Source organism: Cebidichthys violaceus, unplaced genomic scaffold (assembly GCF_023349555.1).
Source record: "Cebidichthys violaceus isolate CVI_PGR_0920_01 unplaced genomic scaffold, fCebVio1.0.p SCAF_97, whole genome shotgun sequence".
Classification (NCBI taxonomy): domain Eukaryota; kingdom Metazoa; phylum Chordata; class Actinopteri; order Perciformes; family Stichaeidae; genus Cebidichthys; species Cebidichthys violaceus.
In genome coordinates this window covers 471,462-496,881 of record NW_027176983.1, presented here as the reverse complement: position 1 = coordinate 496,881, position 25,420 = coordinate 471,462, and the positions used below count along the sequence as shown (strand labels likewise).

Below are 25,420 nucleotides of genomic sequence, written 5' to 3'. Positions count from 1 at the left end.
AGCCAATATAATATATAATATTATACTATATACCACTGTATATCATAAGCCGTATATATATATATATATATAAATATACCTATATATATATATATAACTATTTACTATATTATATTGTACCAAATATCACTACATATCTTAGGCCATATATATATATATATATATATATATATACATAATATTGTACAATGTTATATTATATTATATATGTCACTACATATATTAGGCATATATATATATATATATATATATATATATATATATATATATATATATATATATATAATATTATACTATATTATATTGTACTATATATCACTACACGTCTTAAGTCGTATATATATATATATATATATAAAATATATATACGTATATATATATATATTATACTATATATCACTACATATCTTAAGCTGTATATATATATATATATATATACATATATATATTATATTTTACTATATATCACTACATATCTTAAGCTGTATATATATATATGTATATACATAATATTTTACTATATATCACTACATATCTTAAGCCATACTTGAGGGAATTAAGATATTGGATCGGGGTTTGTTTGTTCCACACCACGCAGCAGGATTGTCAACCTTTATCTCCATTTATTCTTAATTTTTTTTTTTTTAAAGAGAGCTCATTTTTTTTCCGCCGGAGCTAATTTGGCTCACCGTTAGTTAAGAATGGCTGAGAGCTAGCAGTCATATCAGCAGCTGCTGCTCTCTCATTAGTCCCCCTCAGTTCACTTTCTGGCAGTGAGCCGTTACCTTGGAGCTTCTCTTGTTAAAATGCCAGACGGATGTGAGTAAGTCTCAGCCAAAGGTCTTGTGTGAGCGCTGTAGTTAGTCAGCTTGAGTGTGAGTTTCAGAATAAGAGATTTTGGACTAATTGGCTGACATTCATCCTGCACTATATAAATTATCCTATAAATCCAAGTTCACACGAGCACCAAAGATGAGACGGGGGGGGGGGGGGGGGGGGGGCTTAAATTGTCTCCGTGAGCGTGCATTAAGCACACATCAGTCGACGTAGAAAGCTCCGTCACGGCCGGTCTTAATGCTTGACAAGTTTTGGAGGACGACGCGTGTCTTTGACCGGTATTGCACGCTGCTATGAGCGCTATATTAATTTCGACAAGTTTACTGTCCTCTCTCTCACGGGTCACTACGAAATGGTGACGGCTGCAGGGTCAGGTTGCCATCACCTCTCCATGACGTCTTCGTTTCCAACGACACGAGGAACGCACCGAGCAAACGTTTTGGCACTAGTTATGATCATTTGCTCTTGTTTACATCGACTAATTAATCTCTAATTAAATATCTTATAAATTGACGAACAATGATTTAGCCAGATGGTACATGAAATCTGGTGCGAGGCATTAGCAGACTAAGCTGCTGCTTTAAGGCCCCCCGGCCCATCAGGGGCCCACGTTACGCTCCGCTCAGGGATTTAAGTGTTTGTTGTCATATTTAAAGCTTCCATAAACAACGGAGGAAATGCATTGTTGAAGCGATTTCTGTTGAAGTTGATTGTTGCTCACCAACTAGTTGTTTTGGGGAATAAACAAATCCAAACTACCCAACTCGTCGTACAGACTGACTTGATTTTTGTTTTTGTTTTGTTTTGCATTGACAGAACAGTCTGCTTTCAGCTCAGTGTGACACTTGTTTGCTCGAGCGTCGCTGTCATAAACTGTCACGGTTGTTCCTCTCCGCTGTCTCTCCTCTGATCTCTGTGTTTCACACCGGGGGCGGAGCTTAAACAACACTCCGTGAGCTCGGTGGGCTTTCAAGCCGACGTTCAACACGGTGCGGCGGTTCTGTTGGGAGATGCAGCGACTTCAACCGAGTCAAGAGAGAGAGAGAGAGAGAGAGAGAGAGAGAGAGAGAGAGGAGAGAGAGAGAGAGAGAGAGCGGAAGAGCCATGAGTGAGGAGAAGTCTGCTGTAGCCGCTAAGCTAATTCATGCATTTTTCACACTTGTAATGCCTTATCAGAAGGATTTATGTTTTACTTTTGTAATGTTTATGTGCCGAGGTGGCTCACACGCAGATACCGGCATTAAAAATGTGCAGCTTTTTACATTCTCGACCGTTGTAGTCTGAACGTTCAAAGCACAAAATGGGGAGTTCAGACGTATCGGACTGCTTTTAATAAAGTATTTATCGATGAAAAGTTACGATGCGCAGTAATACAGAAAATTGAGGATAAGGATAACAACAAATCGTCGCGCATTGAATCGTGAGTCGGTGCATTTAGACTATTTCCCGCCCTGAGATGAAAACACACCCAGTGTGGTCCGTGACAGCAGCAGCGGTGAGCGTTTAACGGAGCTGGGTGGAGGGGAGCCTGGCTTCACTCTAAGGGGTTCGACCTGTTTCAGAGTTGTCAGAACTGTCTTGTTAAAAAGCTACCGGTGCTCCTCGTTCCTCCAGATGGCTTAGTGAACTAGTCTCAGAGAGGCTTCCAGGTTAACACGCGTGCTTTTCAGGAAACCTGGGGCCCAATTAATACACACCCCTACAGCCGCCGCAGACGGAGCACCAAGGCGCTCGTTGACGACGCTCGTTGCAATGTTCTCCGAAACAGCAGAGGGCCGTACCAACGGAATGAACTGTGAAGAATCAAAACGACAACGAGCGAAACTCAGCGAAACACCGTTAAACCAACCTCCACGATGCAAATTATCTGCTGAACGGACATTTTTTATTTTTTTTTATTCTGCTTGTTCTTCGTCTTTTTTTTTAATTGTTTTGCTTTGAATTTGGTTGTGTTTGTTAGTTTTGGTTGTTTATAAAAAATGAAATATAATAAGTGTAAAACAGGCAGAAGCGTCTGAAGATGTTTTATTTGATCTCTCCTATAATAATACCTATTTTCCAGTAGATGTTGGAGCTGGAGGGAGATAAAGATAATGTACACCCTCACGTCTCTGAGCTCTCTCATTGCAACACGATGAAAAGAAGGAGACCACGCCAGTCGGCAACGACACACTCCGCTAATTGGACTGCCAAGTATAAAAAGTCTCATAAAAAAACATTCAACATACTTGTCAGCAGCCTTTGACATAACTGGGACAAACACAATGAAGGGATTAATAACATGTGCCAACATCAGGCTATTTTCTTCGACCTCGAGTGCCTGTACGGGCTGGCATAACGCCTTGTGACATTACATGGGGGACCAACAAATAAATAAATAAAAAAAAAGGCATATAATTGCGCTGACGCCAGACACCCCCGACAGCTCGGGATGTGTCCGTGAACAGTGAGAGGATGTGTCATCTGACCCGTACCTGCGATGTCGTCAATAAATAGCTCCACGGAGGACGAGCGCGGAGAAGCGACGACGTCTCTCGTGACAGACGTAAATGTGATTCTTAACCGTCGTGCTAAATATCGCGTTAAATGTGGAGCCAGACGAGGGAGTTGATTGGCCGTTAGAGGCGGAGGGAAGCGGTTAGCGCGGCTCAGAGCTTTTCATTGTGTGAGTTCGGGGCGTGACCCAATATTCTCTAAAATTCACCGGGCTTGAATCGGGTCGAGTTTGCACCAATCTCCCTTTGTGTGTGTGTGTGTGTTTTTTTTTTTCCCAGTTCATCCTGCTGCTGCTTATAAATAAAGTGCGTTTGTTGCATAAGAACCGTAACCACACCCGACTCCCAATTAATTAAAGAGGGAAACTATGTAGGGAGGTAGGGCCTGTGTGTTTTTTTAATCAGCTACTTTGTTATCGTCATTTTACTTTGATCTTACATTTTTAATTGAGCAGGAATAGTCGCGCTATAATTAATAATCTGCTGATTTGCACAATTTGAATATCAACATTTGAGTATTGTGTTGATTTCTCACTGCCGTTTGACAATCACGTCAATCCCAACTTGTGATTTCATTAACGAGGAGAAATGTAACACCTATTAACCTTTAACCCTATTTTTAGGACTCTGCTTGAAAATTGCATACCCATACTAAAAAGAGTGTATTTCTCTAACTATAAGGTCTATTTGAATAGTTTTGGTGTTATAATAAAGGTAACACTTGTGAGATTTGTTCAGATGTGTAAATGTCAGTATATATGTTACTGGGTTAAGAGTAAATTAAGATGGCACAGAGCACAAATTGAAAGTTGTAATTTTCGCCTATAAAAAAATGCAATTTCAGGATATACATTTTTTTGAATGACGTAGCTTGCAAGCTTTAAACCTCTCCCAGATCATAGCACAATATGTTGAGAGTCTCTCTGCAAATCTTACTTTGATAAGTGAAGCATTCAAAAGTTAGAGAGGTTTTAGTACAGAGAGGTCAGGCGAGGAAATTCTAGTTCTTAATCACTTCAGGCTTGAATAAAATCTATACAGGATCATTTGGGGTCAGGCTTTGAACTAGTCCTTTGCAAAAATGTAAGACCACAAGTTGTCGTTGTTACATTTGGGTTTGCGTAAGGATTAAACAGACAAGTGTATTAGTGAGCTCTGAACAGGAGCCGGGCTAGCTTTCCCCTGTCTTAATGCTAAGCTAGGATAACTGAATCCCGTCTGTAGCTCCACACTTCATGCAAACATATGGGAGGTGGTATTAATCTTCACTTCCAACTCTTATCAAGAAAGCACATAAGCACAATTCCCAAAACGTTGATCCATTCCTTGAATCAAAAACAGTCGAGATTCAAACTGCTGTCTCTTCTGTGTCTGAACATTTCCATCCAGAATTGTTGAATTAAGCAAATAAAACAATAACATAACATCAGTCCTTGGATTCAGACGTTAAAGGTAGGCTTGGTAATGTCATTTTTTTTTTTTAAATCTAGCGTACTATTGCTCGTGTCTCAAGATTGCCAACTCTAGCTTTAACGCCAAACCTACGGTGAACCAAAAGTCACGAATCCAAAGGAACATCCGAGAGTCGACTCACCCCGACACCGTCCTCGTGCCTGTACTGTTTCCAGGCTCGGCCCGTGTCACTGTAGAGCAGGAGGTAACTGCTGACCCAGTCCCCAGCTGTCAAAACGTCCCTGCGTGGCCACAGCCGTCACCTCCATCTGCTCCCTGAGGTCCACCTGGAGCCAGGGCTCTTGTTCGGTCACAACGGGAGACCAGCCTCCTGCTCCTGAGAGGGGGGGGGGGGGGGGGGCAGACAATACAGGCAGAATTCAAACATCGATACTTGTGGATATGGATAGAATGAACCGTGGATCGTTGCGGTTTATTGCAAAAAAAAAAGAAAGAGTCCTGATGTGAATACATGCAGGGAGGGATTGCATTTGAAAGGCTTCAAGGTGAAAGTTACACTCCAGCCGACACCGGGGAGGTCAGCCGTCTCACTTCTTGGAAAACAGCTGAATCATTTTTAAAATGTGTTCAGCCTCAAGAACTCACGGAGAGCAGAGTGCCGCTGTAGCTCAACACGGTTACCTCTGTTCGTCGAGCTCCCTCTGCGCCATATTACAGTGTGGCTGTCATCACGTCTCTCTGGAAAACTGAAATGAATGGATGAAACTGTTCATTTAACGCTGTGGGTGTTTCCTTTTAATTTGAGAGGCTGTGCGTTGTATCACAGGAGTGACTAAGAGGGTAAAAAGAGGGAAAGCTTCCTGCGGCCAAGCCTACATATGACGATATTCTATCTTGAACCAACAATATTCAGCATTGACCATTGTTTTCCATTGTTTTGCGGCTGTGAGGTCGTCTTCCAATCGGAAGACCGGCGGCCTCTGAATTCCCCCGGATCCTCCGGTCCATGTCCGCGTGTCCCCTGGGCAGGACAACTTTTTCGGCAACACCACATAATTGCTCCCGAAAAGCCTCCTGATAGTGAATGAATGGGTGTGAATGGTCCCGACGGGCGGGTGCCACCTTGCACGGTAGCCCCTGCCATTCAGTGTATGAATGGGTGTGAACGGGTGATTGACATGTGGGCGTTAAAAGTGCTTTGAGTGTTCAGAAGATAAGAAAAGTCCATTTAGTTCATCCCTTTTGCTCTGGTGCAGCAGCACTGCAGCAGTTTACTTGATCTTTTATACGTCGCGTTCACTCATGCTGTAGTTCGTCTGGTGCGTTTGCCGTAAGTCACTCTCACTTCTATTTCTTTGAGTCACCGGCGCCGAGGATGCCGCTGTCGGAGAGACGTCTTTTTGTCAGACAGGAGCAAAAAGATGTGGCCCCTAAAGCGGAGCTCTTAAATACAGGAAGTGCCAATCAGAATGTACAAAGCAGCCGCCACATCATGGGGGGGGTGTTTGGGAATGTATTTCTTCAGACTATGTCAGTTTGTTGGCTCTTTTCTTTTCTTTTCTTTTGGTCGTAGTGTTTGTCTTTGTTACCCTTTTGTTTTGAAAAGTACTTATGTTCCTGTTTATGATTAGTTTATGAGGTCAGTTTGGTCTGTTCACCTCTATTCCACTTTAGCTGACCCCCCCCCCCCCCCCCCCCATGGGCCCAGGCCATCGTTGCATATTTCGTAATAAATCCTTGTTTTCTGTAAATAAAACCTTCTTTTTGAACATCCTCACGTGTGAGACTGCCTTACTCTGTCCTTCACAGGCGCTCTCATTAAAAGATTTAGTCGCTGTCTCTGCCATCCATCTGCCGCTGTATTTCTATAGCGTTGTTATGAAATGTGTACTTTAGCTTGAGTTCCTAACTAATCAAAATCTTACAAACAAAGCAATTTTCTAACTGCAGTAGGGACACTTAGTTTGAAGGCAAAATATGTGTGGTCAAAATATAAATTTAACAGTAAATATTGTGGCGCTTCAGAGATTTCCTGATCTTTGTTTGGTGCACCTCCACCTCAAGAAACACACCATAATCATTTGAATGTGTTCTCCGATGACAAACGACAAAGAATGACGTAAAAGTGATCATTCCCTCGAAAATCATACGGCGATCGCAATTGAAGTCAAAATAATAGAATCGAGATCTTTCTGCACACGCAGCCGTCCGTTCCTCACCTCTTCAGAAGGATAAAACGGCTATTTTTTGTCATTGCCTTAAAAAGAAAAAAAAAACCAGCCCATGTACCCATTACACAAATGGTTCACATGAGCGTTTTTTTTTGTTGGTTTTTTTGAACTGGCGGTGCAGCTGGAGGTCGCTGCGTTACTCCTCGTACTCACCGTCTCTCCTGTTGAGCTTGGCGTTGTGAGCCGCATAACCGGCCGAGGACTGGGAGGAGCTCTGAATGGACGACTGTGGCAGCGTGGACACCAGAGGGCCGTTGCAATTATCTGTGGAAGAAAAACACACAGGGGCCATAAACTTCAACGCGTTGACGTGGTTTTCTTTTCTTTTTCCTTTTTTTTTGTATTGCATTTCACGCGCCAATCTGACTCGTTTGAAGAACGCTTCTGAAAGGGGCTTTTTTTTTTTTTTTTTTTTTTTTTATTTCCACCGCTCGCCATGCTTGGATTTATTCAGCTTGACTGACATCATAGAAAATATATCCTTGAGGATTTAAACATGTTGGTTCAGAGTGCATCTTTACCTGTCCGGCGGAGTTGTAAAGCAAGAACTGGGGGACAGGGGGGGGGGAGGAGGAGGAGGGGGGGAGTAAATAACAGGGCTGCCTCACTTATCCAGTTCTCAGATACCTCAAACAGTCTATTAACCCATGCAGTGACCCTTGGAAATAGCACAGAAAACACTACTGCTCCCTTTTGTGTACGCGTGTGTGTGTGTGTGTGTGTTCTTTTTCTTTAATCCCACAGTGTGAGATTACATCACGTCCAACAGGCAGGAGCAGATTATGAGTCCAGTGATCTAAACCTGCCACTCTCCTCTTCTACCCCCACCCCCCCCCCCCCCCCCCCCCCCCCCCCCCCCCCCCCCCCCCCCCGCCCCCCCGATCCGCCGTGCCCGCCACAATAAGAGCAGCAGCGAGTCGAGCAACAACAGCCTCTCGCGTGTGTTTGGCTTCACTCGAGTGCAGCGCCGCATTAAGGCCCGTATCTGAGAGCATAATGAAAACTGGCGCCGGCCTGATTACAATTATCCCCGTACTCTCTCCATCAGCCTGTGGTTTACTCCTCTGAGTGCGAGGAGCTTTTCTTTTTTCTTTTTTTTTTTTTGTTGTGTTTTTTTTTTTTTTTTTTTGGATGCTACTTTACTTTTCGATGTTCGGATGGATTCTGAGCACATCTGGAGTGGCAATTGGCCATCCATCTGCTAGACAAGAGCACAGCGTGAGCCGACAGCATGAGCTCGCTCTCCTTTTGGGCGTCCCACCGAAAATTTCGACTGACCTGATTTGGCTGCTCTCAGATCGCTTGCCAAGAGATTTCTCTAATCCTGATTTCAAGTGTGACTAAAGTGGATCAAGCTGTTTAGTCCAAGACTCAAATTATGGCTGAGGCTGCAGTTGCAGATGTTCATTGGGGGAATGAGAACAGCGGCATGCCATCTTAACACAGCACTGCTGGAAACCGGGGGGGGGAGGAGGGGGTCATTATGCAAGCACAGCAGTCACACAATCTGTCAAAAGACTTCCGAGTCCCACTTTTGATCCCTTAAGGATAACTCTCAATCCTCCGATCTTCTTTTTAATTTCTCGTACGATGCATCTCTGGCTGACGAAAGCCTGGACAAACGCTGTGGTCCTTCATTCATTCCACCATTTACAGTACATGACCGTAAACAACAACCAGACCATGACAGCTTAGAGGAGGCGTAACAAGACATTTTTGATGCTACAACACAACGGGTTCTCACCCCCCCCCCCCCCCCCCCCCCCCCCCCCCCCCCCCCCCCCCCCCCCCCACCCCCCCCAACTCGTCAAACATGGCAGCTTGGTCAGTGGCCCAACGGTTTAACCTTTGACACGCTTGGTACCACTTTAGCGTCAATTTTGCGCGCGTCAATTTCCGCTACTTGCACGCGTAGCGTCGTTTAAAAATTGACTCGGTTAGGTTTTGGCAACAACAATTGAAGTTATGCTAACGTAGTAGGAGGCTACGTTAGCATTAGGTTACATCCGTGACTTTATGTAACATAACACCACATCATCTAGTTAAGTAGGCTAAGTTACGAAAGCAGCGCAATGACGTTATGTAACGTAACTCAAAAATAAGTCATCATGGACTTTTGGTGTCGCGCAGGACACGGACACCGGTCTTCTGGGTGAAAGTCCTGTGTTTTTGGACCCATCCATCCAACGCGGACTCGATTTCTGTTTTTTCTACGTCACTTCCTCCTCTAATCCCGCCCTTAACGCGTTTGACGCGTAGGGCCACCGGGCTGACCTTCTGACGGGTTGGGAGTCAGAACGGGCTGCACAGCACATGTCCTCACAGCTGACCGCGTGAGTGCAGTCAACGTTTCCCCGTGTGCAATAATGTGCGTCTTACAGACTCCGTTTGCTGTCGTTGTTTACAGATTTTAGTCTTGAGCCAAAATGCCCGGCTGTCAGTCAGGGAGACTTTACGGATGATTTGCCTGCAAAGCTGCTCCTTGGCCTGCGGGATAACTGAAAATCCTCTGAAGCTGACTCGCGATCTCCAGGCAAAGGCTCAGGGGCTTGAATCTTACAGCCAAATGAAGCCAGACGTGCGTCTGAAAGCATGGACATAAACACATGCACGCAACTGTGCGAGCGGAGAGGGAACGCGTAATCTCTTTTGAAATCATAAGTACACCAGCTGATATGTGGAGCTTTCAGTTTCAGTCGCACAAGTGCTGCATGATGGGGTTTTTTTTTTGTTTTTTTTTAGACTGCAGAGAAGTGTCACGGTGACACTTGGGTTTGCAGCCCACCAGAGGTTATCACGGATTGTGTTAGTGATAAAAAAAATAACAAGACTAAAAAGAGAAGCGCCTGCACACCGACTCCAAGCCGCAATCAAAATCTATTTCAGCACATTTGTGGGCTCAGTGATACATTAAAGGATAAGGTATTATTCTCTCTGCTGCTCTCAGCCCTACGCTGATTGGTTCCTGCTGCTCATGTAAATCTTTAATAACGAATCAAATACATTTGGTTTAGAAGATTGTTTTTTTTCCCGAAAAGTCAGCTGGGCAACCGTGGTTTTCAGGGAATGTTACTCAAAGAAGATCTAGTTAGGAACGCACTGATGAAATTCTGAGCTGATCTAATTTGGCCAACACACAATGTTTTGTTGTTTTTGTTCTCATTTTTTCCCCTTTTTTTTTGTGGCAGGAAAACAAATTATGTTCCTTCTAAATAATAACTGAATTATTTCAAGGTCATTCAGCATGTCATTTTAATTAATGAGCACAAAACTCAATCATACACATTCATAAAAAGACCTCATGATGTGTCCTTCTTTGTGTTGTGTCATAACTGCTTTAAAAGCCTTTTTATCTGTTACACAACTACCTTCTCAATGAGAACAAATGTGCACTACTCACTCAGCCCAACAAAAAACCTTTTAGTGAAACATTAATTAAATGTAATTAAATGTAAAAGCAATTAGAAGCATAAATAGGGCTTTCTTTCATCTCTCATGTTCTTTTTTTCATACAGAATGCAATGTTCTTGTCACTGATCTTTCTCCTGGGACAGTATAATAATCCCACCCTGCCAACATTTCTATTTTTTTTTTTTTTTTTGGGGGGGGGGGGGGGTTTAAAACAAACCGCATGTGCACACGGCACCCATTGCTCAGCCACCTCGCCAGCAAAAGTTGGCGCTTTGTACTTTTCTGCAAAACCTGGGAAACGTTGAGAGAAGATGGTCTGTCAGAGCAAGTAACGCATTCCAACGAGCGACATGCAGGGCGAGTTAGGAGGTAGGATAAGAAGTATAACGAGCAAGGAAGCCCGCTAAGGAGAGGAGATGCGTGGGGGGGGGGGTGATGGCTCTAACAAACACAGGACATTCACCCAGGAGACCGCCGTTCCTGTCCTGCGTGAAACAAAAGTTAGTCCGCTAAGGACGGTTCTTATTTATTCATGTGGTTAAATTGTCTCCGTTGTTACGTTATTATCTAAACCTAATCTTTAACCACGTGGCATTGTCCGGTTTTACCAGCGTGATACAAGGCTGATATGAAATGTCTTTACGAAAACACAGACGTCTGGTTCCGTAAAAGTCGACGTTCGACGTATTCTTTGATTGCAGAGACGTACGACGCCTACATCTGTTTTCCGGCGCTTCGGCGTTTCCCTCTCGCTTCATGCCGGATTCCGTGTGCAGTCGGTGTGGTTTCCCTCTCCGGCTCGGCAGCTGCAGTAGCAGCATATGCTAGCGACAACTGCTGTTTGAGTCTGAATACAAATAACCAACAACAACATTTATCCGGCGCAAAATCTATGTAACACAACAGATACCAATCGACCGCTGCCATCTGCGAGCGCCATCTTATTTGCCGACGGCAGTCAACAAGGTGAATATTTTCCGCAGATGAATCGGCGCAGCCCTATGAATAGTGCATTTGTTTAGGACTATTTCCAGCTGCAGATGAATACATGTGTGGCGCTCTATTGAGTACCTACAGAGCTACAACAGTGAATGTGGGAGAAAGTCAAAATAAACAACAACACATTCGCCGTAATGAGGGCACATGTCACGGCGTGGCTCACTGATGTGCTTTCAACAGCAACAATGGAGCTCCGAGGCACATGGGAATGAGCTGCAGTGCATCAGACTTGGCGACTCAGACAATACTTCTTAACGGGATCAATTCTTTGTTGGTTGTCGTCTTTGCGGGGGATTTCTTGACGATAAGAAATAAGAAAAAAAAAAAAAGAAGAGAATATTGCCAGCCTTATCCTTTAATGCTCTTTTTCAATATCCTTGCACCGCAGTCTGCGCTTTCATTTTATACAGAAAAGATGTCCTCGTCTTTAAACATCCGCTCCCCCAAATGAACGACCGCCGATGCGTTTTGGATGCCGAGTCAGCGTTTCGCGCCGCTCTTTGGTCCGTTTGGAAGATTTAATCAACACCTGTGTCACTTCAAATGAAAGTCTCTGATCAACTTCGTACAAATAATCTTCTGGATTCAAGGACATGAGGTGTCTGAGAGTCGAAACAAAGACACATCTTTCAAACTACCCACTCATCCACTTCTCTGTCAGACATACATTAGCTCCAGTAAGGGTATATACGTTTATTTATAAAGCACGTTTCAGTGTTATATAGCAGCATCGAGTCAGCCCTTCTATGCAGCCCGGCTCTCTCCTTTGCTCATTAGCAAGCCCACCTTAAACCCGAGTGCACAAACAGATGGTGCTCCACAAAGAAATCAAACTCAATCATCACAACAAAGCGCCATTCGTGGCACACATGGGCTGGGTATTTTTAAGCACTGTACAGCTGCAGAGGCGTAAATCATGCACCTGAAGACGACTACGTGCCCAAATCAAATAAACGCGGCGCGCCACAAACACGAGGAAGGAACATCGTAGTCTCAGGCAATGTACAAACGGTTGGGATGTAAGAAAATGCCAACGGGATTTCCTTGAAATAGAACATGCAACAGAGATAGTCCGAGGGTAGACACCTGACACCCATGTGATTAACGTCACAGCAGCAAAACCAGGCTGCAACTCACGCAACGCACGTATGTTCCTCGGAGAGCGCTGCACGGGTTGTACTGATCCGAGGAACCGTACGGCTGTTTTTTATCAATAACAATGGCAATCTTTTTATTTCCCAATCGTTGTTTTAAGCAATTACGCGAGACTACAACGAGGTAAAAGAAACAAATGTCACGAGGGAGGAGAAAACAAATATTGTGGAGCAGCTGATGTAACGAAACACAAATGTGATCGATGCATTTAAAGTTGGATTTTTTTGCTACCTTATTTTTCTGCTGACTAAGACAACTCCCAAAACAAGCAGCTGTGACATCAGCGGGTCTCAATGACGTCACTGTTTTGTGCCGAGGTGTGCAGGAGCAACGAGCGCCGCTTTCTATGGAGCGGACATTATGGGATTACCGATTACTTTTACAGATATGCTGATTAATTAGAGCGAGTGGTTTACATGTTGATTAGCAGCGGTGGAATATTCTGCAAGTGCTGCACTTTCTGAGGTATTTAAATTTTTACGTAACCTCATTGGGAAATATAGAACTTTTTACTCTTCCAAATGTATTTGCTGAAGTTACTTTGTAGATTAAGTATTTACATTAAAAATGTAGGTCAAACTTACGTATAACATGTATTTTATTTTTGATAGATCATTGCACATCAGTACACACAGGAACATCTGTTTACACACATTAACAGCAATAATATAATGATGTATATACTGTATGCAGTGATGGACACACAGGAGTTTATGTTAAAGAAACATATTTATGTGCAAAATAAAAGTACTGTAGTAATAAAAGTGCTACATTTTGGGTTATAATATTCTGTCAGGGTGTAAATAATTATATTACTTCTTTTACAGCATGAGTCATTATTTGAATAACTAAAATGGACGTGTGAAAGCTAGAGCCAGTAAAGCAGATAGTGTCTGTGTGTTGTGTAATCACTTTATGCTGCAAATGATGTTTATTTTCCTTTAAGATGTACCTTTATTTATTTTTAAATTGACAGATTAATCAGTCATCGGTCCAATGAACATTGAGAAAAAGGGTTGTACAAAAACAAACGGCAGCGAAATCTGAAACACAACAAAATGGGATAAATTATTAGTCTATAAAATGTAAAATCCTTGTAACAATTAACAACAGCATATGTTTTCAGAGAGCTCGTTTTCACACAAAAAAAAAAGCGTTTATTCCCATCGCTGTGATTTAGACTGTTTGTGTTTTGTAGTTGATAAATGAGTTAAGCAATTTGTCAACGTTGTCATCTGTTCGTGTTCCGTGAGTGATTATTGTGACTAATGTCTCGGCAGCACGGAACGGAACCAACAGGCCAGGGAGAGATTATTAAAAGCAAGAAATCAGTGAATTAAATATGCTCCACTTCAAACCAATACTTCACAGGTATTGATCAAAGAGATATTGACCCTTTCACATTTTGAAAACGACGATGACTCACACAGTCTGGCAGCAGCTTATCAAGCTATACGAGAGGATTAAGTCGGCAAAAGCAAACTGAACAGAACTGTGTTATTAGTGAGTGGGTAGAAGAATACGCTAGCAGGTGGCTCTATATTTAAGTGTCCAGTTATTTGGTGGAGAAACCCAGCGAGTGACGTTACACCAGCAAGACATTTAAGAGCTACAAGTCCACGGTCCAACTCCGTTATCCGTGTTCACGTACAGAAACGTCAAACCCAACGAACACAGACTCAGTGGGTTGACTTTGTTGACTTTTTAAATGGCCACTTCAAACAGTCCAGTGGCGGTCAACACGTTTTAATAGCCTTGCAGTCAGAGAAACAGCGGGCCGTCTCGGTTTAACGAGCACGTGTTAACTGGTGACTCAGCCAAATGCGTCTGTGATCGCTCCGTAGTGAGAACACCCACAGAACACGTAGGTATTCTCGTAAAAAATAGACCTTCCATACATTTTAAAGACAGACTCAACTGTGTTAATTATCTATATACCGATCGTAAAGATACTACGAGAAACTACGGACGCATTGGGGTGAGAGTCACCAGTTAACACGGTCGCTGGTTGAACTGAAACACCTGTTGCACTGAAATAGTCATTATCCATCCTTTTATTCAATGTTTAAAGCTTCTAACTCGTCTGGACGGCTGGGACAAAACGACAACATTCTGTAGCCAACCAGACCCGTAGAGATTACCCCCGCAGACCCGCACCGCGGGGGGGGGGGGGGGGGGGGGGGGTCCTATGTCGTCCTACGTGACGACATAGGACAGAAGGTCGCAGCTACCTAACGTTAGCACTGATTCACTCAGTAACGTTGATTCACTCAGTAATGTCAGCACTGATTCACTCGGTAACGTTAGCACTGATTCACTCGGTAACGTTAGCACTGATTCACTCGGTAACGTTAGCGCTGATTCACACTCAGTAACGTTAGCGCTGATTCACACTCAGTAACGTTAGCACTGATTCACTCGGTAACGTTAGCACTGATGCACTCGGTAACGTTAGCACTGATTCACTCGGTAACGTTTGCACTGATTCACTCAGTAACGTTAGCGCTGATTCACTCAGTAACGTTAGCGCTGATTCACACTCAGAAACGTTAGCACTGATTTACTAGGTAACATTAGCACTGATTCACTAGGTAACGTTAGCACTGATTCACTCGGTAACAGGGGGGCCTCACGTGTTTCCGTTACGGTACTGTTGCCAACATGCGCAACTCATTAATGAAGCTTAACCAATGATGCACTAGCACCAAGTGTGCGAGAGAGAGCTTTTTGGAGATGTTGGAACGCCACACGACCTCTTTCACAGTTAGTTGTGCCGTATATTATTTATACGATAGTTTGATTGATTTCTTTCCCTGCACTCTGCCTTCTGATTGGCTAGCACTCGTTGCCTTCTTGTTAAGTTTATTGCTCGTGAACATGATCGGTGAAGGGTTATTGATTTCAACTCCGATGGGGATGGCAGCCTTCTTGTAAGTGCTCTCATCTATAATTTTTTTTTTTTTACGTTAACCTTGATGTGGCACGCTGATTAAAAAAAACAAATTGAAAAAGGGCACTTCATATTAAAAAGTTAGCCGACCCCCCCCCTGGAGTTTTTCGGCTACAACCGATCGGTGTTGCTTGTTTGTTGCCCTCGTTGTTCTCCGTGAAGTGATGGAGTGAGGCCAAAGCAGTCAGCCCGGGGGAAACACTGATATAAATAATTCAACATGAAACACGGTCAATACACGGAAAATATATATAGGCTAATTCTAATTTGCTGCCACGGGTACTAAGAACACATAAACCCACATATAGCACCTTTTACGGCAGTGATTAACACCACGAGAGCAAAGGCAGCGTGTCGAAAAGGGAGCGCGAGTTCAGCGGACGCAGACCGCAGAGTCAATAATATCAAAGGGGGGGCAGTGATGGTATCTGGTAACGGAGCGGCCTCAGACCTCTGTGTGGTATCGATAAAGCGTCATACGATACCCTCGCGCACTCGTGGGCTTTGGGGCTTCAGTTGACCTCTGCTCGCCGGTGGGGCCCCCCCAGAGTAGAGAGCCGAGGTATCGGTTGACAATTAGTCCCAAACGCCGGCCGAATTCAAGGAAGCGCTCGTCGATACGAATGATTTGCGAAAACACGGCGCGGTTTACTGTACTGCGCTTGGTTTCTCCGAACGCCGTATATCATCTAAAGGGACCTATATGAGCGTTTACAGGCAGCCGGCGGGGTGTTTTACTGGGCCGATCGACAGCTTTACTGATTATACACATCTCATCTGCCAAATATTAATTATTCACCACCCTTCAGTCAGGACTGTGGAGAAGCAGAGTTCATCTTTCTGCTTGGTAAAGTTATATTCTAGGGGTAATAAGGGTTACTGCTGTGGTAATTACAACAGCTTTAGGAGCTGATGTCTTGATAACATTTGATATATTTGTGATAGAAGGGTTCAATTTAAGTAATTGGTAACTTAATAATGCGTAACTGTGTTTAAAGTATTTAGGGCTGAAGCGATTCCTAAAGAAGAAACTTGATTACTAAAGACAATGGATGCAAAGAACCGCTAAAGAACGAAAACAACGAGGTGAGAGGACAACATTCAGACGTGTTTACGAGAACTTTATGATGGAAGTAAGACTGCGACCTTGAAACCCAGCATGCAACGTGACTCTTAAATGCACTAAAAGGGTTTAGTTTATTCACAGATATTATTATTATTATATGCAATGAAAGCAACAACAACTTTTCTGAAAAGAAGAGCAGTTAGTTCTTCCGTCTTATTTCTTCTTTTGTGGATTTAACATTGCTCCTTAGTAAAGCAAACGTGTATTTTTTATCCGATTAATCAACTCATCGATGGAATAATCATTAAAATAACCGATAACTGCATCATTTGATGGCTCGTGCTATACCGTTCAAAACTGCTTTTGAACTGAAACGAGGTTGAATCGACTCTATCTGGTATCACTTCGATACAAAGATACCTATAAAGGCGACATTTTACCTCCGAGTAAAAAGAACCGATATTGATTCAGAAGCCTGACTTTGGTTGAGACGAGAGGAAAACCTCTTTGGAGAGAGAGAAGGGTGCTTTCTACAGGAAGTGCTGCAGATGTATTTTAAAAGAAGCTTTCGTGAGGAACGGAAGTTCAGGGAGTGCAAGAAGTTGATCGAGTTTTGCTCTTAAGGCTCCGTGTAGCATTTGGTGTGAGTGTGTGTGTGTGTGTGTGTGTGTGTGTGAGTGTGTGTGTGAGTGTGGTCGTGCATGGGCAGTCGCTCTAGACAGGATAACATTTATAGATATGACGCCTGTGCCACGGCGCTGCCCTCAATCTGTTTTTTTGAGATATTTATTTGTCGAAAGCCGCAGCAACAGGCGGAATTAGCCGCAAAAACAACAACACTGAGGGGGAAAAAACAACAACACATGTATATACAAATGCTACAAGTCCTTCAAATTAAAAGAGAAAATAATCCGTTAATGTCTGGACCGACGTAGTCGCCAGAGGCAATCGGTCTTCATGTATTTGATTGGAGACACGGTTTGTTGATCTGCTTATGCTGAGATGAACTGAAGTGAACCGTGGCATCGACAGGCTTCTCTTTAACTCGAGAACCGAGCACGCGTCCGTGATTACGCGCCTTTTGTTTTTCGGCCCCCGCATAAATGCGTGGTGATCAATATCAAATCACGGAGCGTGACGGTGCAGGGCCTGTGTGTCTGATTCACAGGTAATCACACCAATGCAATTACATGAAATGATAAACCGTAAAACAGAATGTGAAATCTAGCCGAACGAGCCTTCTTCTTCTTCTTCTTTTAATTTGACTCTAAAAACTGATTTTTTTTTTTTTTTCTTAATTCGGTCTTGTTTTTTTTTTCATCACTGTAACCCCCCCCCCCCCCCTTGCTGTTTATTGCATCAATCTTATTGGCACGGTCGATAAGAGAAGTGGGTGTTGATAATCCTTTAAACCCCCCCCCCTGCCAGTAACACGGAAAAAATAAACAGGGGATGGAACTCACAGACTCCACGGCTGTTGGAAGCGTATTCATTGCACTCTATGGATTGGGAATTGGTGCAGCATCACCGTGTGACCAATGCAGCTGAAAATGGAAAAGGCCTTCCACTGGCGCCACATTCATCACAATAGATTCTTTTTTTTTTTGTCCATGCTCCCGAGAGACGGGTGCAGAAATGATTCCTCTAAATAGTCTTATATCAAGTGTCCATTATATTTTCTTCTTTTTTCATTTTAACAGCTTCTATCCACTAGGAGATATAGTGATTAATACTGCGACGTTGTTGATCGTTTTTTTTTTTTTTTTTTGTGTAATTCTTGTATATTAAGTATTTTCAGGTGTTGCATTTACAGGATCAGCTAAAAAAAAAAAAGGCATTCAATAATTCTAAATACGTGTATTCATCAATATTGGGATGTACGCAGTGACGCCGCGCCGAAATACAGCGAACGACTTCAGCATCCGTCTGTGTTTGCAGCCAAATAACTCGATAGAAACGCGTTCAGAAGAAACAAACCGAGATGAAAAAATAAAAACTAAAGAAAATAACAGGTGAGATTGTCATCATTTCATGTCTCTGCAGAGCTGCAATCAGTCGGGGATCAGGCGGAGAGAGAGAGAGAGAGAGAGAGAGAGAGAGAGAGAGAGAGAGAGAGAGAGAGAGAGACAGAGAGAGAGAGAGAGAGAGAGACAGAGAGAGAGAGAGAGACAGAGAGAGAGAGAGAGAGAGAGAGAGAGACAGAGAGAGAGAGAGAGAGGGAGGAACGCTGTGTTTTCTCAGTTTAACCGAGTAAAGGCACAGAGCTCTGTAGCAGAGAGCTCCATTCCACTTCCTCTGTGATCATCAAGTCTCTCTGATGGGGATTGATCTGTTCACAACCCCGAAATACAACATGACGACTGTCCTCCCAAACATGAAGAATTAACATACCGTATTTAAAAAAATGGAAATTTGTGAAACAACAATTTTTTAGATTCAATATTCAAAGGTTTTCAAACTACTAATGATGATTTTCTTTCTATTTACAATTTTTCGTTGTCTAGTAGTTAGTATCAAAAAATGCCACGACTTAATTCCTGTTTTATTTCAGTTTTTAGGCGAGACGGAGAAACGAAAATGTAACGACTCGCCTGCAAATGTTTTACGTCTAGGGCTTTTATTGTGAAAGGTAAGAGCAGAAGGAGTGGATTCTGGTCTTCAACTCAAACCGTTTCGCACGCGATCGGTATGAAAGCTCAGAGAGAGACTTTTTCCACTGCCTAATGTAAATGACGTATGATTCAAATAAAGAAACGGTGTGTGTGTGTGTGTGTGTGTGTGTGTGTGTGTGAGGGTCGGTGTGCAAAGTTCATTCTTTTTGTTCATATTAGGATAAGACTCTTTATTTTCAGGGGGGAATAAAATAAAATATGACATCATAGATAAAAGAATTACATTAGAAAAGATCTAAAAATAAGTACATATTTATAAATTAAACCCAACTTCAGTCTAAATTTCATACATATCAGAAAATAGGATTTGCACAAAGGATTCAAATTCCCTGTGGGATCAGGACGACGAGGAGAGTAATCCTCGTGACATAATCACACACTATTTCTGTACCGTCGCTCCTTCATTCCTCCACATTCCTTCCAGTTGGTTTTGTCTCTTCGGAGAAGAAACTCGCCGGATGTTTAAACATGAGGAAAAGTGGCCGCTCAGTCACACAGCAGAGCTCTGCCTCATTTACCTCCTGATAAATTCATCAGGCCTTGAATATGTACAGCGGTAGGTGTTCCTTGAGTGCCTACTTCACATTCATTAGACGACTGAATCTGCAGCTGCATGGTCTCCATCTCACACTCACACTCACTCACACACACACACACACACACACACACACACACACTTGCTTCTGCAGTGATGCTAAATGTCAGCTCGGCTCCAGCACGTTTCAGGTGCTTCAGATGGGAAATAATTAGCTGCTAGCTGAGCTTTCTTGAAAAAATTAAATTTAAAGATGATGTGAAGATGAGAAGTGTGTGTGTGTGTGTGTGTGTGTTGCTTTGCTAAACCAGAAACATTCTGGCTAATAAAAGATGGATGTCTCTACCTGCTGCAAGGGGAACACTAAGAGCATAGCGACGTTCCTCCCGCTGACCTGTGGAGCGTCGTCATCTGTCGTGAAAGCCTCCCCGTTTCCTCTCATCGCGGGAAATAGTCCCTCAAAAAGAAGCCTCGGCACTGAATCAATTATGTGCTCATTATTAATTAGACTTATTTCATTTTCAAGTAGAAATGATTCGTCAATCTGTAGATTTCTGTAGAACATTAAATCATCATCTTTGGCTCTCGGAAGTTGTGATTGATCAAATGTTTAATTTTTGTACGAAACAAATGATGAATCGATCCATCGGGAACATAATCAACAGCCAAAGCTGCTGCTGGTGAATGATACCTCTATCTTCTAGATCTCTCATTCCCTCACAAACGTGTGTTTTTTCTTTGTTTTGACAGCAAATCCCACAATCACTGTCTACAACGCTGTCGCCATCTTGACTTTATACAACCAGTAAACAGAAGTGACCATATTTGGTCTGTGGAGGAGTGATAGAGAGACGCCGTATGCGGCTCTGGTTAAATACAACCTTAGTTATAACTAAGGTTGTATAACCGTCAATCATCGTGTAGCCCCGCCCCTAAAGCATCCCCTGCTTTATGGTCTGTTTGACTCTAAATGTTCCATAATGTACTAAATGAACATCATGCTGTATTGAAGAAGACTGTAAACTAGAGATTGAGACCATAAACTCATGTTTACAATGTTTACTGAGGGAATAAATCAAGAGAGAAGTAGAGTCATTTTAGACTAGACTTCTATACAACCAGAGGAGTCGCCCCCTGGTGGACACTAGAGAGAATGCAGCTTTTAAGACACTTCAGCATTGCCGCCTGGATAAAGCTTATATGGGGATTCCGTTGCAGCACTAAGATACACATTTGAACTTATTACACAATACTTTATTTTATTTTTATAATTAATTGTCCAGCCTACTCTGGCTAGCATGAGATAGGGTAGAGCTTAACGTGTTCCCGACACACAGACTTCACTTACAGGCCACCCGGATAAAAGAACTGCTGCTCACATATTTTAGCGTTTTGTCGGATTAACTATAGCGGCCGTTGGGTGTGTAGCCTCGAGACTCACGGCCTCAGCTAGAACCAAGGTAGACGTCCGGTGGCAACATATATATATATATAAGTGGCAGATAACAAAATACCCTCCAGCACCAACGCTAAGCTAAGCTAAGTCCCTCACTAGTGTGTTCACTGAGACAACGCTGATAACAACACTCCATCTCCTGACCACATGGCACAGAAGTCAACCTCAACATTCCATTTAGATTGTAACCCCGTTGACTTCCTCGTTAATTAAATCAAAAGTATTCAACGTTGTACTTATTCACGTGGCTTTTGGGTTTTAGCCAGAATATTCTGGACTGTTTTATATCATTATTAAAATAAATAAAAAAAGGTATGCCAACTTACAGTCGAGCGCCCCGACACGGGCATCTTGGCTGTAAATATAAAACCACTCCAGCTGAAGTGGTCAACGCGGGCCTCGTTTCAAAGCATTTAAAGAATGCAGCTGGGAAATTATGCACAGAACTGAACGCAAAGCTCAATATATTTTACAAGGAAGCACTCGACCCTCCTCTTCCTCACGTCTGCTGCTGCCGATGCGATTGCTGGAAAGGGAACCTTGCGGGTTTGCTGCTGCCGGAGACACATTTCCACCAGTGGAGTAGCAGCAGCCGTGTTTACAAAACACGGAGGAAGAGGAAATCGTCGTTTTTTCGACACGGCTCCCTCGGATGCCAATCACTTGGCCGTCGCTGTAAAGGTCACACCAGTACAGTATCAATTAACTCCTGCTGAGAACGGCAGATCGGAAATGCTGATGCATTGACTGACGTACTCGTCTCTCCGTGAAGCTGAAGAAGGAGCAGAGGGACTCCTGACAGGAAGTGGCTGGCCGCTTGACAAGGCCACGAGAGCCAGCCGTGACGCATCTCCGCTTCCCCCTTCCCCCCAGTTCCCCCCCCCCCCCTTTCCCCTTTGTTTCTCACTGGTTAAATATGAGAGCAGCCATCTGACCTCCAGGAGCATCTCGCCATTTCATCTCGGCACAGCGTTGTCAGACGCGATCACTGCACACATCTGAGAAACCGCAAGGACTGCCATAAATGAGTAATGCGGCTGTCAGTTTAGCTCAGCTCCTCGGCTTAACATAAACTGCTCAAAACCCAAACGCGAGCCCGGTGTCACAATCGCCCTCAGAGAGCAAAGATAAACCCCCGAAAGATCAGATGATGTCATGCTGCTGGCAATTCATTTACCGTCGGGACTCACTTTTCACATTTCTAATGTAGAAAGAAAGGGCAAGGAAAGGTCTCCGGTGCTGCCGGAAAAGCTGCATTATTTCTTTTTTTAACGTTCCACCGTACTTAAACAAAAACATCTGGAAATATGAGCGCTGTAATGATGATTTTGTTATTCGTGTGGAGTAGCACTAAAAGTGTAAACTTTCTTCAAAGGCTGTAGCTAGAGGGGAAAAGGTCACGGAGTCATTAAAATAAGAAAATGTTTTTCCCTTTTGGAAGCAAGACGCATTGAAATCTGAACATAAGGTTATCATTTATATATATATATATAAATATATATATATATATATATATTTTGTGTACAAAGCTGACATTTTGGCCTGAGAGTGGAGCTTGTCTAAAATGGAAAGGTCCATCCTCTGGGGAGCACGAATGACCTTAAATTTAACTCGCGATGGTGCCCATTAGATTCCATGTAACAGTCTGGACACATGGGCGCTAAACATCCGACGTGACCGGTGACCCATGAGAACAAAGAGCTGAGCGGGCCGTGGATCAACCTCTAGAACCAGACGCATTCATACGCAGAATCCAGACAAGAGTTTGGGACTTAGGGAACCTTTGTAGTTTCAGTTCGTAGTCCACGCGGTATGGAATAATCTCACGCGCCGGCAGGCTTCGGTCGCACGCAGGTGAACGGTCCCGATTGGAGAGCAAAAGAGGCGGAGCTTATTATTGTTTTGGAAATTAGCTTGGAAACTTGTGAACTTCCGTCGCGTTTCTCAAGTTGCTAATCGGACTGTGGACAACGAGCAGCACACACTGTAGGCCCGGATATCCGTTGGCTACACCGGAAGCCCTGAAACATATAGCCCAGTGTCCCCAGAGGCTAAACCATTGTCTGGGCTGATAGCCAATGAGTTCCAAGATTGTGTTTTTTTATATATAGAGATTCAAGCTATAAAACAAACATTCTATGTTAAAACACACAACTTCCTGTGTGTTGCTTCCCTGCAGGTGAAGAACTACCAACCTCGGGTACATATGGGGAAATTAGAGCAACCGGAGGAATCAAAACATGTCTGAATATTTCCAGTATATCTGGAAATATAACCTACTGTCGCAGTCAGCTTCAGCTCTCATGACGCTGTCTTCTGTTAGCTTGTATTCTAATTACCATATCGACCATATTTTCCTTTTCATGCTGCTTTAATTTCATGTTTACTGAAGGTTGTAAAAGCCCGTTACTGTGAGTCCACACGCAGGAGGCAGTGTTTCATGAACGTCTCACATTTACTGTAAAAACCAACGATAAAAGTCCACTCAGCTGCCGGTTTGCTAGATCCACCCAGCTACTGTAAAACAGTCGCAGTCCAACAACCCCCCCACGGTAAATCACCAGGGGGGGGGGAACTATATAACAGAAACTCAAACTGGGTGTGTGTCTCCAGCGTGTGAATCAGAAAACACACCTTTTGGTACTGAGAGTGACTCCGGTCTGACGGCTTCAAGAGAAATAAAGAACGTGATTTCTATTCTGTTTATCTGCTAATTGGTTTCTTATTTAACGGGTGAATCATTTGCTCTGTGAAATAAAATTCAAAATCCGCTGGTGTTCAGTGGAGAGACAAGCAGAGACAGCCTTCACATCAGAGAAGCTTAAGAACAATGACTTGATGCTTTATTCAGACATGTTCAGATCTCCGCACATATCCAACCCACATGCATTAATGAAACCACTCAAGCAGTTCAACCCCAAAACTACAACTGGCCAGCTTCAGATTTATATAAAATGGGTGGGGGTGGGTGGTGTGGGGGGGGGCGGTATAGTCTGTCTTTAGAGGAAGCTGGTGGGAGTCGACCACTAACAGCAGCTGTCTGTGCAGTACAGCTGTGGCCAGTCAGCAGTTTGTGTTCTCCCAACACACACACACACACACACACACACACACACACACACACACACCAGCAAGACACCCCCCCCCCCCCCCCCCCAAAAAAAAAGAACTGACTCTATGTGCCCAAATAAACCGAGGTGTGCCACAAAGAAGAAGAAGAAGCCCGGTCTGCAGAGACCGCGCGCAGCCTCTCCAGACTGCGCTTTGACTTGTTTCGTGAAGGAGAGGAGATGAACCTGTTTGCTTGACCTTCATCGCCACACACTGGGAGTCCGTCCTCTCTCAACGGGAGAAGCAACACACACGGGGTCGAGCCTCAACAACTTGTTCTCTGCAACCAGCGCGGACACCAGCGCTCTCCAAAGTGCATTTGGAAGAAAAAAAAAGAGCAACAAACAGCATGATGTGCAATAGTCACGATGCTCCCTCTGAGGACAGACGAGCGGCGGCAGCAGCAGCAGCAGCAGCAGCAGCAGCAGCCAGGCGATAAAAACTTCCGCTTCTATTCTGCTTTTTTTATTTTCCCCAGCGCGCGGACCGGAGAGAGAGAGAGAGAGAGAGAGAGAGAGAGAGAGAGAGAGAGAGAGAGAGAGAGAGCTTCACAGGTGAGCGTGGAGGTGAAATACTCACAGTGAGCGGCGGCGGACGCTCCGCTTAAGACGCTCAGAGAGTAAAGGGTAACCATATGCAGCAGAACAACCATCTTCCCAGCCGTGGTGGTTCGGGTTATTATCCGTTTGTCCGCAGAGAGAGAAGAGAAGAGAAGAGAAGAGGAAAAAAAACAGAGGAGAGGTTCCTCCTCGCTCCTCCAGCACGGAGGGATAGAAGGAGTCTGATGTGGAAGAGAAGAGCAGACCGCTCCGACGACGACACTCCCTCAATGTGAGGCGCAACCCGCCTCTCTCTCTCTCTATCTCTCCCTGCCTCTCTCCCTCTGTCTCTCTCTCCCTCTGTCTCTCTCTCTCTCCCTCGTGCTGTCTGTCTCCCTCTCTCTGTCTCCCTCCGTCTCTCTCTCTCTCCCTCTCTTTCTCTCTCTCCCTGCCTCTCTCTCTCTCTCTCTCCCTCTGCCTGTCTCTCTCTCTCCGTCTCTCTCTCTCTCTGTCTCTCTCTCTCTCTCTCTCTCTCCCTCTGTCTCTCTCT

General features: G+C 43.8%; 1 protein-coding gene across 1 annotated transcript; it reads right to left on the bottom strand.

Annotated features, from left to right (window-relative positions):
* Positions 1-4,731: 4,731 nt before the first annotated feature.
* On the bottom strand, positions 4,732-25,235 carry LOC137868099 (contactin-associated protein-like 4). Its single transcript, XM_068704624.1, has 3 exons — positions 24,911-25,235; positions 7,130-7,240; positions 4,732-5,121 (listed from the first exon to the last, which is right to left on the bottom strand). The coding sequence occupies exons 1-3, from the start codon at positions 24,981-24,983 to the stop codon at positions 4,973-4,975; spliced, it is 333 nt and encodes a 110-aa protein (XP_068560725.1). The 5' UTR covers positions 24,984-25,235; the 3' UTR covers positions 4,732-4,972.
* Positions 25,236-25,420: the final 185 nt, after the last annotated feature.

Excerpts from the sequence above, each read along its gene's own strand:
- LOC137868099 (XM_068704624.1), bottom strand. The coding sequence starts at position 24,983 with ATGGTTGTTCTGCTGCATATGGTTACCCTTTACTCTCTGAGCGTCTTA. Across the intron at positions 7,241-24,910 it reads AGCGTCCGCCGCCGCTCACT|ATAATTGCAACGGCCCTCTG; the intron begins GTGAGTATTTCA and ends TTTCTTCCACAG. Across the intron at positions 5,122-7,129 it reads CAAGCTCAACAGGAGAGACG|GAGCAGGAGGCTGGTCTCCC; the intron begins GTGAGTACGAGG and ends CCCCCCTCTCAG.